This window comes from Taurulus bubalis (genome assembly GCF_910589615.1).
Source record: "Taurulus bubalis genome assembly, chromosome: 18".
In the NCBI taxonomy this organism is placed as follows: Eukaryota; Metazoa; Chordata; class Actinopteri; order Perciformes; family Cottidae; genus Taurulus; species Taurulus bubalis.
This window is the reverse complement of record NC_136606.1, coordinates 6,315,218-6,332,717: the sequence shown is the minus strand read 5'-3', so window position 1 is coordinate 6,332,717 and position 17,500 is coordinate 6,315,218. Positions and strand designations below refer to the sequence as shown.

Sequence of the window (17,500 nt, the reverse complement as noted above, 5' to 3'; positions counted from 1 at the left end):
AAAAACGCCACTACCAAACATAACAATGTTTTTACAATATGTCGCACATGAGCTAAAGACTGCTTCCATCTCCTGTTTGTTTTTCTTCTTCTTCTTCAGTTCTATGCGCCGTGGTGCGGCTACTGTAAAAAGTTAGAGCCAGTATGGCACGATGTGGGAGTGGAGCTGAAGAGCTCCGGGTCGCCGGTCCGCGTGGGAAAGATGGATGCCACTGCTTACTCTGGTGAGTAAAGACGAGGCGCTTCAGGGGCTTCCCTTGTTGCCCGTTTGTCCCCCGGGGATTATTTGCTGTGCTGGAGACCAAAATGGATCAAACTAATTGACCGGTGTTGTTCAACAACATGGTGAAGTCCTGCATGGAAAAGGCTTTCAGGTCTCATTCAAAGCACCAAAAACTATTTTTAAGATGGGTTTTGTTGTATTATTTATGATGAAGGCAATATTATTGTTCCTCACATGTTTTTCCCCACAATAATCAAATGGTGAAATATTAATATTGTGAGTAAAATTGCAGTAATCCTCCATTTCATCACGCAGACTGTGTTTTAGGAGTAATCCACAGACACATTTAATTCACTGATTGACAGACTGATACCTTTTTTTTATTCACAGGGCTTTTAAAGGAATAGTTCAACCAGTTGGGGAAAAATGCTTTATAGATTGTAGCGGAGAGTTAGATGAGCTTTAGGTTGATGCCTCTCAGGATCTGTCTGGTAAATAAAAGGCTACAGATAACAGTCGGTTATCTTAGCTTAGCTTAACCTGGTTTCATGTTTTCTGTAGTGACGGTAGAGTGCCATCTTTTTTTCTCATCTGCAAGAAAGAAAATATCCCAAAATGTCAAACTATTCCTTTAATCCTCAATCATTTTCTGATCAAACTTTGTCTGAAATGAACAGGGCGCTTGAATCCCAGGATGCTTCAACCGTTCCGTATCTTTTCTCTGAGATGCTGTATTTGTTTTGTGTATTGCAGGAATGTCGTCAGAGTTCGGTGTCCGTGGTTACCCCACAATAAAACTGTAAGTGACACAAAAAAGCTTTATACAACAGATTACCTTGTAAACATCATTTTGAACTTTAAAAGCCACAGTTGACCGTTTACTTTGATTCAAAACTTTGTGGAATCATAAATGAAACACCGTGCATGCTTTTTTTATTTTTGCAAATTGCTGTAATTTGCTTTGAAAAGGCCTAAAAAAATCCATATGAGATTAAATGGTTTATTGAATTTTGTCTGGACCTACGGGGTCCTGACAGAATGAAAATAAGCTCAGTACAATATATCTGCAGATAACACTAGTATGCAGCCTCTAGTCTTAAGTATTTCTTAAGCTTGTGTCAGAGGGGCATTGATTCACCGTAATGTTCGAGGCTGTAATTTGGTGTTGAGCTTTATTGTATGAATTGGCTTTACTTAAGTTTGAATTGTATTATTATCAGGATCCTTTTATCCCCCTGTTGTTTTTTGCCCTCTTGAGGTTTGGTCTGTCGAGATGCCGTTAGATGACTTATTCAGGAGGGAACGAGGTGTTGTTGCTGCTTCCTTAAGGCACAACTAAGTGACAAACTCCGTTCACACCTTTTTGAGCTAATATTGTCTTCGGTTCGGCACTTGCGTTAATTCTACATTTCTTGGGCGATGAGCTGTTTAAAATCAGCTTCTGAAATTTAAATTTGACTCTATTTTAGTTTTCTCAGGGATATCCCAAGTCCCTTAAATTTCTTTAAAATAAGATAATTCTTTATTAGTCCCGCAGTGGGGAAATTGCAGGATTACAGCAGCAGTGCACACAAGAGACACATGGTAAAGAAAAATCAAGTAATATCAATAAACAGTAATAAATACAGTAAAGAAGAAAAATAATCTACAATAGCAATGTTATATATATATATATATATATATATATATATATATATATAATATTGCTGTATGTGTGTGTGTATATATATATATATATATATATATATATATATATATATATATATATATATATATATATATATACATACATACATACATACATACATAGACGGAATAAAAAGTATTTATATTGCACCAGTTGAACATTATTAAAGTGACCAAAGTGATTAACGTGTTTTTGATTTATTGATCGATAAATCAATGTTTTTCAATCAATAGAATAGAACTCCATCAACCATTTCCTCATTTTCATTTCTCGTGAAGTGCAAGTGACTGTAATTTCTTTAATAAAATGGATGAATTTAGGACTGCAGCTGCTCAACAGCGCAGCTCGCGTTGACTCGAGAGAAACGACCGTTCACGCTTTCCTCCGTGCATTCGATGCCGAATCATTTATCTGCACGCTGCCGTAATGGGCTCCCCATTTAGTTTCATCAAGCTCATTTGGGGAAAAACTGCCACGGGAACACGACAGGGTTCATAACATCAAACCAAGCGAGTGATGAAACATCCATCGAGGAACACGAGAGATCTCCCTCGGTAACGAGAGGAGACTTCATTTAGAGTTCTGTGGCCCCTGGAGTTCACAAAGCCCGGTGGGCTGATGCAACCTGAGCAGTCCGTAATGCATGCTGCTTGTCGGAGGAGCTCGAGACGCGTCTTTGGCTGCAACTCAATCAGGGCCATTTGTTTTTTGTTTTTCAGTGGAGGCGAGAGGATTTAGATTAGGTTGACCTTTTGTGATGAATAAGCTTTTCCCCCCGATAGATTTGTTTCATGAGATCACCTTGAAGTAGACAGGTTGTCGTTACCATGCTCAGACACGGCCAAAGACAGGTGCCATCTTTAATGGGCTAAAGTAGAGCCGCTACTAATGACTATTTTTAGAATCAATTAATCTGTCAGTTTTTCTTTTCTTCCAGTGTTTATTAATCAATGTTATGTAACTAATAGAAAGGTGTACTGAAGAAAGTGACCTCGAAGTGTATAGAACGTAGAAAAGCCGATATTTCCCATTTTTGCTTGATCGAACAACAAAGGCGATTTAATTGAACATCCAAATGTTTTTTTGATTGATTTTCTGTCCATTGACTGAGCTCTACTGTAATCTTCTTCCCCTTGTTTTGCTCACCGAATGAGTTCTTTTGTTCAGTCAAACCCAATTTCCTGAATGCAAAGTTCAATGTCACGTAATTCTTTTTTCCTTTTCATTTTGTTTGCACACGAATGTCTTCACGCAGCTGCAAATTAACACAAAATGCCGACTGGCACTGAACGGTTTTACATTTCAATCATCAGCCTCTCACTCCAGTTTTGTTTCCGTCTCTCCTCCTCAGGTTAAAGGGGGATCTTGCCTATAATTACAAAGGACCCAGGACAAAAGACGACATCGTAGAGTTTGCCAACAGGGTGGCAGGGTAAGCCTTCCACCACTTCCAAAACAAAAGACAGGGAACCGGTAATGAAGTAGAAGTTCATACATTTCACAGCTGCACTAATAGGAACCATCCAAGCGAGCTTATCAATGCGGGCCATATTTGTTTCAAAGCTCAATGGGTTTCCCCCTCTGATGCTCCAGTTTAAGCCACTGTATCAACTGTGCCTGACAGATTTTCTCCTCCTTGAGGGAAATCAAGCTTGATCCGTGACAGAGGGGTAGATCAAAAGCTTGGCTCTCACTTCAGGGCTGCTAGTTGTCGGCTGTCCACTAGGTGGCGCCACCAGCACAGAAATGAAGAACAGAGACGTCTTGAGTTTTTTTTTAAAAGTTTTTGCATTAGTGTGCCATTTTTGTGCTGAATGGATTTCACTCATTAAAAAGAACTAATCTGCCAGTGTTCTTTATTTGCCCCTCCAGACCGGCCGTCAGGGCGCTTCCCAGCAAGCAGATGTTCGAGCACATGATGAAGCGACACAATGTGCTTTTTGTGTACGTCGGTGGGGAGTCTCCCCTCAAAGTAAGCGCCGTTTATGTCCCACAGACATGAATCAAGGTTTTTATTCAAGCTGCGTATTGACTGAATGACGGAACACATCTGAACAAAGAGGTTCTGTGTCTTACCTTGAATTTGCCTTAATTGCAACTGTTTGATTTATTGAACGCTGTTGTGTGTTCGCTGAGAGACTTGTTTGCCGTTGCAGGAGAAGTACAACGACGTCGCCGCTGAGCTCATTGTCTACACTTATTTCTTCTCGGCTTCAGAGGAAGTCTTTCCAGAGGTAATTTGCCTCCCTTTTTGAATTTCGGAAAAGTACTGTCATCATATGTCATTGACACTCTTTAATATTGCGCAAGCACTTGATGTGGATGTCGATCCTTGCTATTTTTCTAAATTGTAAATAATTAATTCTTTTAGCATCGGCTCTCACAACTGCATAAACAGATACCAGGGCTGCATGCTGTGTTTGCATTATGCAAAACAGTACAAGTTTCACGGTTTGCTGCAAAGCTCTGCTGCCAACAGTCTTGTCCCACATTTTGCAGGTGCACTTAAATCCACAGAGTAAGAACGATTTATGGAGCTTGGTCTGGACTTAAATATCTTTTGTGTTTCCAACAGTCGGTAACTTTGCCCGAGCTTCCTGCGGTCGTAGTCTTTAAGGACGGGGCCTACTTTACCTACGATGGTGAGTACTGTGTTTCCGTGTCTTCCTCCGCTTTTGTCATAGGTTCTGTTTTGTTCAGTCGGTCACAAAAATGCAAAATAAATGGTCTTTCCTTTCCTGCGATCTTTGTTTTCTCTCGCTGTGTTCCTCTAGTTTTCCGGTCTCTGCTGCTGTTCTTTCATCTTCCCCACCAGATGTGTGTGCTTGGCCCATCATAAAGCACCCAGGGCTCTGCCCACTATTGTGTGTGTGTGTGTGTGTGTGTGCGGTGAGGCCAGCGACGTTGTGGTGGCTTGTCTTTGGGCGGACGTACATAGCGGGTCGGGGTGGAGAGACCACAGTAAAGAAATCAGCGCATAGCTGGCGCTGTGTCTGCAGTCTTGAATCACTGGAGCAGCCGTCTCTGCGGAAAGAGTCATGTGTGACATAAGAGGTTTAGAGGCGCCGCTCCCTCCACCCCTCCTCCCTGTTGCCCAACTCAAAGCTCCTCACCGCAACAACCTGAGTTCACCACCTTCCTCCATGGCGTCTTGTATTCTGCCGTTGGCCCGAGCCGGGAGGCGGAAACGGAAGGGCAGGGCGTCGAGGCACAGCGACAACACGAACGGGCCCCAGTAGTGTCCGTTGGGCAGATTGGGAGCGCGGTGCAGCGCCCGGAGAACAAAGTCCACCTCCGCCGCCGCCCGCCAGAGCACGTCCGTCTGCTCCACCTGGCCGTTCCGGAAGGGCGGCTTCCTGCACCAGAACTGCAGCAGCAGAGGCTCGCCGCAGCGGACGTTGATCACAAAAAGTCCAGACTCTGCAGAGTCCTCCAGGACCTTGATGCGTAGGATGTGGCGGACGTCTAGCATTGCCATGGCGACGGCATATTAAGCTCGTCAAGGACCGAGAAGGGGAGCGCCGCGGCAAACGGACATGATTGCGTCCTTCCTCCGTCCCCTTTCCAAGCCTTTCGAGAAACTGTTGAAGGAAGACGCTGGTTATCGCAGGTGGAAATGGGTGAAAGCTAATGAGAGTACAGCTCATTAAGCACTTACCTACAATGACAGCAGAGAAATTGCCCCACTCTGCATTAGAGAAATAGTTTTCCTGAACCCATTTCTACCATCTGTGGCCCTCGGCATCTGGTTTCTTTCCAGCTGTGCTGCGTTTCTCAGAGGACTGGTCCCACTCACTGGATGCTGGATGAGGCACTTTGTGCGGGAAGTTCTCTCAGGCACTTTTATTATCGGATGTTATTTGGCTAAACTTTTGCATAGTCACCCAGTGGCACTGTTTTATGGCAGACTATGATGTCATTTAAAGTGTTTGGATGAATAACACACACATTATTCATTAGCTGTATTGCGAATCTACCAGCTACAAAGGCTTAAAAGCTACTTTTATCATCTCCCCCCCCCCTCCCCTTTTGAATCTGAATCACAAAACAAATATAATCTGCTCATTACACATTCAGAGCACATTTGCTGTTCTTATTGCGCAGGTCTGACTTGTGTTTCCGAACAAGAGATGTCACAGAGCGAAGCCACACTGTCCAAACACGGCCTCTCGCTTCCTCTGAAATTATATTTGACATTTAGTTTGAGCTTTGATTGGTTTAGTGCACATCACAAACCACAGCATCCTTTATTTTGAAGAGCGATAAAATATAATACAGCACGGAGGCGCGCGCTCATACATATTTAATAACGCAAATCCTTAGTTTCATACTGCTGTACAGGTCTACGCTGTTGTTTTGCTTCAAGGGCCATATGGTTTTGATCATTGTTTGTGCATGCAAGTCTACTGGGCTACATGTTGGCGCTGTAAGAAGACAACAGAAAGATATAATTAGGATGTATATTAGTCTGCACAGCATGTTGTTTGCACTCGCCAGCAATGTTTTTTCAAAGATGTGTTTGAGCATTAAAGGGAAAACTCTCAGATTTTCAACCATATCGCCGTCTGAGTTGGGATGTAGGGAAACGCCTGCGGTTTTTGCCAATGTTCCCTCTGTCTTTGGGGAGCAGCTGCAAAGTCTGTTGTTCCTCCTTCCAGTGGCGTAACGTCACGTCGATGGAGGCAAGAGAGAACTACAGAGTGCTCCTTCGGCTTTGGCAGCTGTGGCCCGCAACGCCGCTCAAAAGCATCCTCGCTCTCTTCGCTCGTGTCACGTTTTCAACAGCGAAAGCTGCATGCATCCCGAAGTACGAGTGCCGAGGGGGGTTATGGGGTTTTTTACAGAGTAGATTTTACAGTATTTTGACTTGAATACTCAAGGAGGAGGGGCCGCCCGAGGCTGCTGCTGCTGCTGGGAGAACATGGCCGACGGGGACCCTTCAGAGCCTGAGCTGCCGGGAGAAAAACACCAACTGGTGGAGCCGTCGCTCAAATTGCCCTCCGATGCCAACAGAAAGGAAACCCTTAAATCAGTTTATAATGGATGCTGTCGCCACCGACAACCCAGAGAGAGAGAGAGCTGTGTGTGCGATATTACGCCTGAAAGTTTTCCTCCTCTCTTGGACAGCAGTATGTAAGGCCAAATTCTGGGCTAAATGTTGTCAATGTGATTTGCTAATAAGGAATAAGAGCGTGTGGAGCCGTCATATCGCCACATTTGACTCTTATTTCGACCGATTTGCTGAAGTACGTAGCGTACTTGACGCTCTCATGCAATGCATCCTGGTACATGTGGGAGAAATCCGCTTTCTTGGTCAATACAGCATGCACCATTTCTTCGACATTCATCATCGGCACTGATTGCCATCCACATAAACGGTGGCAAATCTCCCCCTTTTTAATACACATTGGTTAATGCTCAGCGTTAATCCGTTTCAGTGGTTTGACCTCTCCTTGTATGGAGATGTACATAACGCAGCCAGCTGTGAGGTGGCACTATTTTGCATGTTTATTGGCAGCACTTAAATGACGGGCGGCTTAACAGGCCATGACGACGAGATGAAATCACACCTAAAAAAAGGTAATAACACGCTGATGCTGTGTGACGTTTTGTGACTCCACACATGGAGATAATTCACTTCGTTGCTTATTTGAATTGGCAAAGACTGCAAGGTCAGTTTCGGATGACATGTATCATAATCCAGGTTGTCGTTCGTTAGTTTTAATTTTGCTACCTTGTTCGGTACCGGGCGGCAACCTTGAGTTCTGAAGAAGTGTCTTAAACCTTGCAAACATGAGTTTAAGTCATCCGTATTTTCTTCTCATCCCTATAATCCTCTTACAGTGTGTTTTCAGTTAATGAAAGTTGATTGTAACCTTTTTGGTCGTCTAAAAATGTCTTTTCGGGCGATCGGTTGTACTTGGCTCCACCTCTTGTGTCACAATCTTGTCAACATTTTTTCCTATTGTGCCATCATTCAGTTAAATCTCAATTTGTCCAACACTTTGGTTTCTGGCCAAATACCAGGAAAAACAACTTACTTTCTTCTTGCACATCAAGTAGCTGATTCCAAAACTGAGCAACACATTTCTTCAACACATTCTTCCCATCTCTCACTGTTGTGCTTTTGTAAAATTCAGTTTTTCAACTGGTTTTCCTTTTTGTATCTACAGTCGTATGTCCCGTCATTTTCACTGAGCTTTCTCTCATCAGTGTTTTCATCCTCAGCCTCCCTCTGTGTCTCTTATCTTATATTTCCTACCTCCGCTCCCCCTCCTCCACGTTTTCCCCCTCTGGTTTTGTTTCGATGCTATTTGCATCGTCTCGGAGGTCCTCCGTGCCATTAACCTCCATCTTTGAAACATGTCAGAGCTGCCTCCTCTCCCGCGCTCAAAGCTCTGACACCGGATCATCCTCACTCCACTTTCTTGTCTGTTTTTATTCCCCCTCATCTTTCTCTCTCCTCTCCAGCTGTGTGAACTCTGGGCTGACAGGCTCCTCTAGGGCAGTATGGTGATTGCGAGGTGGGCGCCCGCGAAGAGAGCAGCTCTAATTTGTTTCAAGGTGAAGCAGGTTCAGTCGGTGTAGAGGTTCGTCGGGATGTGCGATCCCAGCATGGGGCCTTCAGCTCGCTCGCTCGCTCGCTCTCTTTCTTGCATCTGTGAGAAGAGTCGGGCAGCTGCATGCTGTCTATAAAGCCAGAACATCTGTGGAAAATAACTCTCTGGAATGTCTACCAGATTTACTGAGTCAGCAGCTTTAACAACAACTCTGGCTTTGCACGGCAGCGGCAGCAGTGAGGAATAGATTGCGTTGCATTAAGATCATTTTGATTCTAGTACAAGCTACGACCTCAAAAGATAGGGGGGGAGGTTTAAAAGCGTGTTCGGGTTTTAGGTTGTCATGTTCGGTATTGGGCTCCCAGCTCGTCTGGGGAGCAGCTTAAGAACCACGGTAAAGTCATCAGCGTTGCTGTAATTACTGTAACGGTGGCAGAAGGGTCGTCATAACTTATGAACATGTCCTAATGAGGTCCCGGCTACATTTGACATCAATTATGAGCATCCTGTAGCCTCTTCCAGCCGGAGAAAACAGTGCTGTTTCAGCAGCCTCGCTACACCTATTTAAAAACTCCAGGGACAGACTCCGGTTCCCGTTTGCATGTTACCTCCAGATGTTGGTGGAGAAACAACATGTGGTTCACATTCAACGAGCAATCCTTTAGTTTACTTCACTTTATTTTTCATTTGTTGCACTTTTATCTCCTCTTTTTTCATCTGTTGAATTATTCATTCGCTCCAAATGTGTAAAAAATCTGCACAAACTGTCCTGAAAAATAAATGTACGTACACGCAGAGATTAATTTATAAACCAAATGTTGCAGCGTTTTGTTTTTGTTTTTTTAAACAGAAAAGCAAAATAGCTGTGAAAATGAGGTTAGTTTAAGCCAGCATCCCAGAAAATAACAGCATCATTTTTGAATGAATATTGCAGTTTTTTTCTTCTTTTTTACAGTTATTACCTTGACTACTGGCTCGTTGATGAATAAGAAATGATCTTTATCGCTTAAATCCGGACTGAAGGAAATGTTCTTTCAGTAATGTCCTGACAACCAAACTGATGCATTCGCTTGTTTACCAGCGAATTGATTCTCGATCGGCTCCCTCTAAGTCACAATCCATCGGCTGTTTCAGACCCACAATGGCCTCCCGGACTACTTAACCCGGAGGCAGCCAGCTGTCATAACAACTTCTGATCATTGTCTAGCTAACCTCTGTCTAAGGAAGCCCAGCTTGTGTCCCGCTCTCTATTCCTTTGAGAGCGCACAAGTGGTAAACACTGTGATCTTCTTACAATCCAGGCATCAATACGCTGTTGTGCTTTGCTTTTAATGTCCACTGGCCGTGTGCTGAATGTCAATTTTTGTCCCTCTGAGAGAAGATTCTGTCTCTTTGTGTTGCAGAATACGCAGATGCTAGTTTGTCATCATGGGTGAACAAGGAGCGCTTCCAAGGATACCTCCAGATTGACGGCTTTACACTCTATGAGCTCGGAGAAACAGGTGGCGTATGCACAACGTTTTATTCGCTCCTATGAGCATACATGTCTATATATATCATACTACGCACAGGTTTAATTTAGGGCTTCAACAAACTATTGTTTTCATCATTTCCAAGGTCAAATGTGAACCCAAATATGTATTGCACAAGACAAAGAACATTTATGAAAATGATCACATATATAAATAGTTTCTGATTCATTTTCTACTTATTGTCTCAGCTTTATTTTGAAACGCTATAAATGGCGATGTTTTGTTAATCATGAGCATAATTACTCTTTATGTGCCAGTTTTGGTCTTTGTGATTATGCAGCCAAGAGCTTTAGTCAACATTTTAAAATTAGAGAACGATTAGCATCACACACAGTTTGAAGTGCATCGGCACACAGCTTTACTCGGCCTGCCTCTTTAATGTCATTTCACACTAAATCCCCGAATATTTATCTACCCACCACCCAAATATCCAATCAATCACATGATGACTTTATAATTAAAAGGCAAACATCTTAGAGTTGCTCTTGTCAAAAGTTCCTTGTACAAATATCAACGTTAATTGTGTGTGTGGGCGATGACGAGGAAGTCCGACACTTCCCTCTAGATTTAGCCCATGTTGCTCTACGAAAATCACTTTCTCTCTCGGAGGAAATTTAAGCTGCAGAGTGAAACTCTCTTAAACGGCAGTAAATTGATGTTTGGTGCAGAGAAGGCTGTGCTTCTAATGTGGAAGCTGCATTTTACCACTTTATGTTCAGTTGGACTGGTTTTTAAAGGTGCAATGTGGAAGATTTGGTCCGAATTTTAGTTTCCAACATTCAAGAAACTAATGTTATCAACAGAATTGTAAGAGGTTACAGTGTTGATGTTATGTTTTGAGATATCTGAAACAAGCGTGCTAACCAGCTACCCCCGGTCCAGCCCGTCTTGTATTACAACTTGTACCTCAAAAGGTGACAAAGGCATATTTTGCAAAAAGAAATGGCTACATCAAAGACCTGTCAATCCCATTGAAGGTCCAGGGTCTGTGTCTGTTTGTTTGTTGGATTGAATCCAAAGAAACGAGAAGACGTTGCGTTTTAGTTTCGTCCTCCCCACCGTCAGGAGGAGATGGACCCATGATCCTAACTCTCTATGCTGCACCAGCCCGCTGTGAGTCCCGGCGGCGGGCTTTTGTGCCGTCTGAGTTTGAGCTGCTGCAGCTGCTGACTGGCTGTCCCTCTCCCCGAGCCAGGAGAGTGGACTCCTGGCCGCGGCGAGGACGAGAATAAGTTATTTTCCTGTTTCTGCCCCTCTGGATTTAATCCAATAAAATGGATTTAAAGCTATTCACTAACTTTAAAAACTACTAAAGCACCACTCCGACCGCACAGCCCTCCGGTTAGTGGCTCTTAACACACAGATGGCGACCGTAAACTAAAAGCCGACACCACTCCTGCAGACTAGATAGCAGATATTTTGACCGGCTCTCATAGTTTCAGCAGTTTGGTTTTGTGTATTCTTCCCCTGCTGCTTTTGAGATTGCATGGACCCAGTAGTAGAGGTGAAATGATGCGCCATATTTGTTTGGAGCATGTCGACAGATCTTACACATTGCACCTTTTTTAACCCATTTATACCAAAGTTCTGAACACATAAAAATCTCTAAAGCACCGTATCAGGATGAGCACTATGTGACGGACTTAAGGCGGCTTAGTCTGCAGCTTCAGTCGGTTACAAAAACAAACGTAAATAAAGTTTAGATCGAATTATGCTTGCGAAAACGGTGTTGAGTTTTCCAGCCTCGTCTCTTCAGGCTTTTAAATCGAGTGCCAAGTTTCATGCCCCTCAGGCCTCCTTTTGTGGCGGTGGAGCGACAGTTTAACCCTCTAAAAGCCTCATCCCACGCAAGTCTATGTCCCCGTGTTCAAACACAAGTGTGGCCAAAATCAATGAATAGTCTCAAGCTGTTATTTAGTTCTATTCACAGGGCAAAACCTGAGGGACAGGCAGAGGCGCGGATAAATGAACAAAATATATTTGACAGATTCACGGGACAATAGTTTTTCTCTTTAGTGTACAGGAACTGTTCAGCAGGGGCAGAGAGCGGATAGTCTTTCTGATAACCACAACACAAACAACCCCTTTTAAAAAAAGAGACCACTCAACATACTGTTGTGCAACTGCACAGCGAAATAACGTCACGATCGCACCAAAAAACAAATGAAAGTTGCAGCTTTTGGTGTGAATATTCTCAAGATTTCACCCATGAAAGTGCAACTTTCTGCATCGCTGGACTGAGACACACAAATAGTCAATTCAACAAAGTCGGGCCAGATAAAGGACATCGTCCACAAACCAGTAGGTTAGAAAACGAGCCGGTCCAGTCTATAAATATACTTTAGCAGATTTGAAGAAATATGATACGAGCAAGGTGTTAGATGGATGTCTTGGAAATTTGATTACATCCCTGCACAGTGAAGTTTAAGTGCTAATAGCTCTTTCTTTAAGCTTTCACCAGAAGAATTTGAAACTAAAGCCCGTGACCCTTTATTATTAACTTTATGAAAGGGTTTCCTCATAGACTCAATGTCTTATTCGGAGGTGAACACGTCAGCATTTTAACGACATTATCGGCTGCATTCCTGCTAATGAAATCTTTGCATTAAAATAAGACTTCTTCACCTGAATACAGTGCATATTGTATATCACAGGGAGCAGACAGACCAGGCTAATAATACACAGTATTTTGCTCTTTTACTCTGGACTGCTATAGCTCCCCACAAGCCAAAACAGATCGCCCCCTGCTGGCTGGCTGTTAGTTTCGAAGCGCTCGTTTTAAACATCGGTATTGCACTCAATCACATTCGTTTAATTGTAGGAATCAAAATCGCGATTATTATTTAAGTAGTTAAGCAGCCTTCACTGATCTATAAAGCACTAGTTACTATTACCAATAACCATTAAGCCATAAAGGAACAAGTCAAGTTGTTACAGCGCATGTATAACTGCAACCTCGGGACCGTTGTTCCCTTCTCTTTCTACACTGACGAATAAAAGCGGTCTCGTAGTTGAGCAACATTGCACAATAAATCTATTTATAATCTACAAATTGATGAAGCACCTAGTTAGGTGCTTCAAAAAGTTAATTATGCATTTTTTTGCAGTTTTATATTCCCATGAAGAAGCATTGTAGGAAAAACAAAACACAAAGTAAAGCATACATAAGCTATTGTTCACTGCATTCCTGTTTTTCCTCCGACAGCCACAGAACTATGCAATCAAAGTAATTTTGGGAATGTTGGAGATTAATAGTGCCCATGGATGGACTGCAAGTATTCTTATAATCACACTGTAGCACTGGCCCTTTAGCACAGTTTAAAAAAAAATAGTTTCTGTAGCTCAACTGCCATTTCCACACTCAGCCTCTGCGTGTGAAATATTCCTTTTCATGACTGTCCACTGCCTCAACACAAAGGCGCCACCAGTGACCACCAGGGGGCAGCCTGGTACTCTCGTCCCGGCAACAAGGCCTCAAACTAATACGAGTCTGAATGACAAGACACTTGAGTTGTGTAGCAATTTTTATTTTTATTAGACATATTTGTCGCGTTGTGGGTTTGAGTTTTGAATGGCACCAAAATATCTCTTCCACCAGAAAGTGACCACTTGTTTCCTGTTCAGCCAAGTAGAAAGCCTGAGCCGGCTTAATGTTTGAGTGATGAATGAATAAAGCACTCCCGGTGCCTCTTTCTTTCTTCTCTGCCGTTGAGAGGTGATTCGTCTCCTCCAGAGCCTCTTATCTGCCCCGCCATTGTCTTCTCACCCTCTTTTTGTGTGTGTGATTGTGATTTGTAATCCCTGTCTGCCACCTCAGGCAAATTGGTAGCGATTGCAGTCATCGATGAGAAGGACCCCACAGAGGAGAGTGGCAGGTACAAAGAACACTGAAATTAAAAAGCATGGCTCTATATAAATTACTCCCACACACACACACACCCACGGTTACCACTATGGTTGTGTAAGTGCACGGCTTTCAAACACAGATAAGGCTTGCTGTTATTGTTTGGATCGCTCTACAAATTACAGGCATCAGTCTGAAAAAAACAAGAAAAAACAAAGGGTTAGACTTTGACTCATGTGGTGTTTCACTCTTTTCTCATTTGCTTTTAGATTAAAGACCTTGATTCAGAGGGTGGCGAAGGAATACAGAGAACATTTTAACAGGTAAGGCACGAATACGCGTTGAGGTCAAAGATGAATATCCAATTTATACATTTATTCGAGGATGGTGCACTCGCTGGGGAGCGCCGCCTGTCTATTCACAAGCAAGTGTATGTCTTTGTCGGGGGCACGAATGTTTTTGTTGCGGTTCGGTAGAAAGGTAATTATGCAAAATGTCAGCTTCCAAATATAGGTGTTCTATTCAGCTGTCAGTCAAAAACTCAGCTCGGTCGGTATAAATGCATAATTTTCTGTTTTCTCCGGCTCCCAATTGTGCAATAACAACCGGAGATGGGAGCTGTGTGTTGCGTGGCGCCTCGTTCGACCTGTTCTCCTGCTGGAAGGGAACTAATTAAACCAGGCGTCCAATACGAAGAGGAAATGTCCCTCAAATGTATGAGTTCCACAACTGTGTTGGAAGTTATTTTCGCTGTTACTTTAAGGGTCGGATAGAAAGATGACGCAAGAGCACGGACATTGCAAATGTTTACCGCTGGGCTCCTGAAGCGGCAGCAGCATGTGTGCACACTTCAGTGAGTGCAGTAGGTGGGTCGTCCTCCAGCTGAAGGACCCAGGTTAGTTAGAACAAACACACTCGGCTGAAGTGGCTCGAATACAAATCGGCTCTAATGTTGGCGTTCTGTCGCTGACCCTCATCTCTGATCACTCCCAGCAGAGCGCCAGGCTACAAGAGGATTTCCTCAAAAGGATTAAAGAAGAAGCAAAAAAAAAAAGGATCAGATTTTCATCCTCATGTTGTGCTTAAGTTCCTCGCTGTGCCGCCGTTGACCATGTTGCTTCATCAGATAGATTTTTGTTTTTGATTGAAGAGGTTCATCTCAAACCGCCATGATCAAAGTGTTTGTCCCGCTCCAGGCATTCCCATTAAGACTGATTGAATTACACAGATCCCGATCATCAATTGGACTACTATCCGCCACGCTTCTCTGTGCTGTTTTCGTCTCATTTTTAATTTTTTTGAAGACTTGAGTTTCTAGAAACCCCACTGAGATCAGAGATGCCTGCAGTGTTCTGACATACCTAAACGGTACTTGTAATTACAAGTCAGGAGCTGGAGCGACGCCCCCGGTGGTGGGCGACAGCGGCGCATGGAGTCGACAGATCAGAGGTGGCTGATGGATGAGCTGTCTCCGTTTGATGCAGCAGTAAATGTCGTGGGGAAGTCAGATTTTTGTCAGTTATTGGGTTTAAATTCTGCACCAGTCATTATTATCTTGGCTTTTATGTGCCGGTTGCTGCACAGACGGTTGGTGCAACAAGACCAGACAAGAACTCTTGTTCACAAACCGAATCCTTTGACTTTCTATCCATAAATGGACCTGGATGCTTTGACCTGCTTAGAGGCCGTTAGAAGTTGAGCAACATTCTGAACATTTCAGGACATCTTAAAGCTGCATGTTGCATTAACCAATCTATTTATATCCAAATATCGGAAATTGCTAATTGGTACAGAAGACTATCACTTCATAAAATAGGGGAAACTCTCCCCAAAAAAACATTATAAGGAGGAAAACTGGAAGGGTTGAGGAATGATCCCTCTCCCTGGATCAACATATGTAATGTTGCAATTGTGGTTTTGTAGCCTGCAATATTAATTGCATATTAATTTAATAATTTGGATACAGTCCCACCGCCCACTGCTTCCAGACTAGAGTGCATGTGTGGGTGATTTTTCTCCACATATCTACCATAGTATTTAATATAATTCCCTAAACATTCTCCTTTTTTCTTATCATTGGTTGTTCAGTAATTAATTAAATTCCTCTTATGTTTTGAAATATATCTGCGGCAGCACAACGCCTTCTGGTGATACGGGTGACATGATTTTCCGGTGGAATATTCTTGTGTATTATGAACCAGCTTCTATAATTTGGCAATGGCTATAATGCTGAATAAACACACACACACACACACACACACACACACACACACACACACACACACTTTCCCTTGTATATTCATTCTGTGGGAATCTGGCAGAAAACACTCTTCCCCTCATGAGAACCACGTGACGTGACCGATAACGCCGATAAACATCGCCTTCAGTTATTCCAATTTTTCGTGAGCCGAAGGAAAAGCAGACAGTTGAACATTTCCAGACGGAACTGTTCAAGTAAACAGCCAAAATATCTCGGACTCTTACGGACCAATCTGAAAGTGTTTACGAAAAATAGCTGTCGTGCGTTCTTCCTCCTCGCCGCCTCGAACACATGCAAGTTTCTCAGCTAGTTTCCTCACACATCTTGGCCGGTCTGCTCAGCAGTCTGGCCAAGATGTGTCAGTGGGAGTGGGAGGATAGACATACATGGGCAAACAGACTTGTAAATGTTTAAATCATAGACTAGGGGAAAGTCAATCTAAGTATTGATGATAAAAAAAAATAAAAGTCTGGTCTGATCCGGAGCTCGCTGCTGCAGCTGTCAGAGCAACAATTCCAAACTGTCTTTTTTGATGAGCCGTATTCCCAGTCCGTCCCAGTGTTGTCACTAACACAGACTGATTGTTTCATCGCATCCACTGGATTTATTATGTAGTTCAGTCGCTTCATAATCATGTCATTGATATAAGCAGAAGCAGTATTGTGTAGCGCCCGGGGGACAACCGTGCAATATGTAGCTGTGATTCAGTATGAATATAATAAATAAATATATATATGTGTGTGTGTGTGTGTGTAGGCCCCCGTAATCAGTCATTCAATGGAAGTCACTGGCTACCACCCCCACCGATTCTACCCACAATACACTCTGCTCAGACATAGTGCAGCACAATGAGATACAAATTGAATTCCTTCTCCTGCCTTATCGTTTAGATAAATCACCTGAGTCTTTTCTGTGGTGGAAAAAAAGATGAGGAGAACCGGGAGACGCACAGGACGGAGCTTTGGGGATTTTTTTTCTTTTCTTTTTTATCTGCGGTGAAAGAAATTCCACTTTTCCATAACAGGACATGCATTTCCATTCAATGTGTTCTCATAATTGTGCAGGAAAGTTGGCGTCCCAGTTTTCGTGCAATCCACCGAGACGACGACGAGAAAAATGTGCTTGTTGTGCTCAGCTGTGTGATGTCTTTGATGCACGCTCTCATGCCACTGATTCTGTCTTCCGTCTCCAGAGACTTCCAGTTCGGCCACATGGACGGGAACGACTACATTAACAGCCTCATTATGGGGTGAGTGTCTCCAAAAGCCTGTCTCTTCTCACGTCACCCTTCTCTCGACATCGCCTCACCTTCTGCCCGCTACTCATCCAGGTCTGGACTGACGTGCAATTATGTCGGCCTCTGCCAGTAAAGATGCTCTGGTGGAGAATTCAATT

General features: G+C 43.3%; 1 protein-coding gene across 1 annotated transcript in view; it reads left to right on the top strand.

Moving 5' to 3' along the window:
- Positions 1-17,500, top strand: part of tmx3b (thioredoxin related transmembrane protein 3b) — a gene marked incomplete at its 5' end in the record, with an annotated part of 28,778 nt that overhangs the window by 2,550 nt on the left and 8,728 nt on the right. The window contains 10 exons of the mRNA XM_079234525.1: positions 100-223; positions 976-1,021; positions 3,261-3,341; positions 3,782-3,881; positions 4,066-4,143; positions 4,485-4,551; positions 9,873-9,971; positions 13,819-13,876; positions 14,115-14,168; positions 17,298-17,354. Coding sequence (XP_079090651.1) covers positions 100-223; positions 976-1,021; positions 3,261-3,341; positions 3,782-3,881; positions 4,066-4,143; positions 4,485-4,551; positions 9,873-9,971; positions 13,819-13,876; positions 14,115-14,168; positions 17,298-17,354 — 764 coding nt within the window. The remainder of the gene's footprint in view (positions 1-99; positions 224-975; positions 1,022-3,260; positions 3,342-3,781; positions 3,882-4,065; positions 4,144-4,484; positions 4,552-9,872; positions 9,972-13,818; positions 13,877-14,114; positions 14,169-17,297; positions 17,355-17,500) is intronic.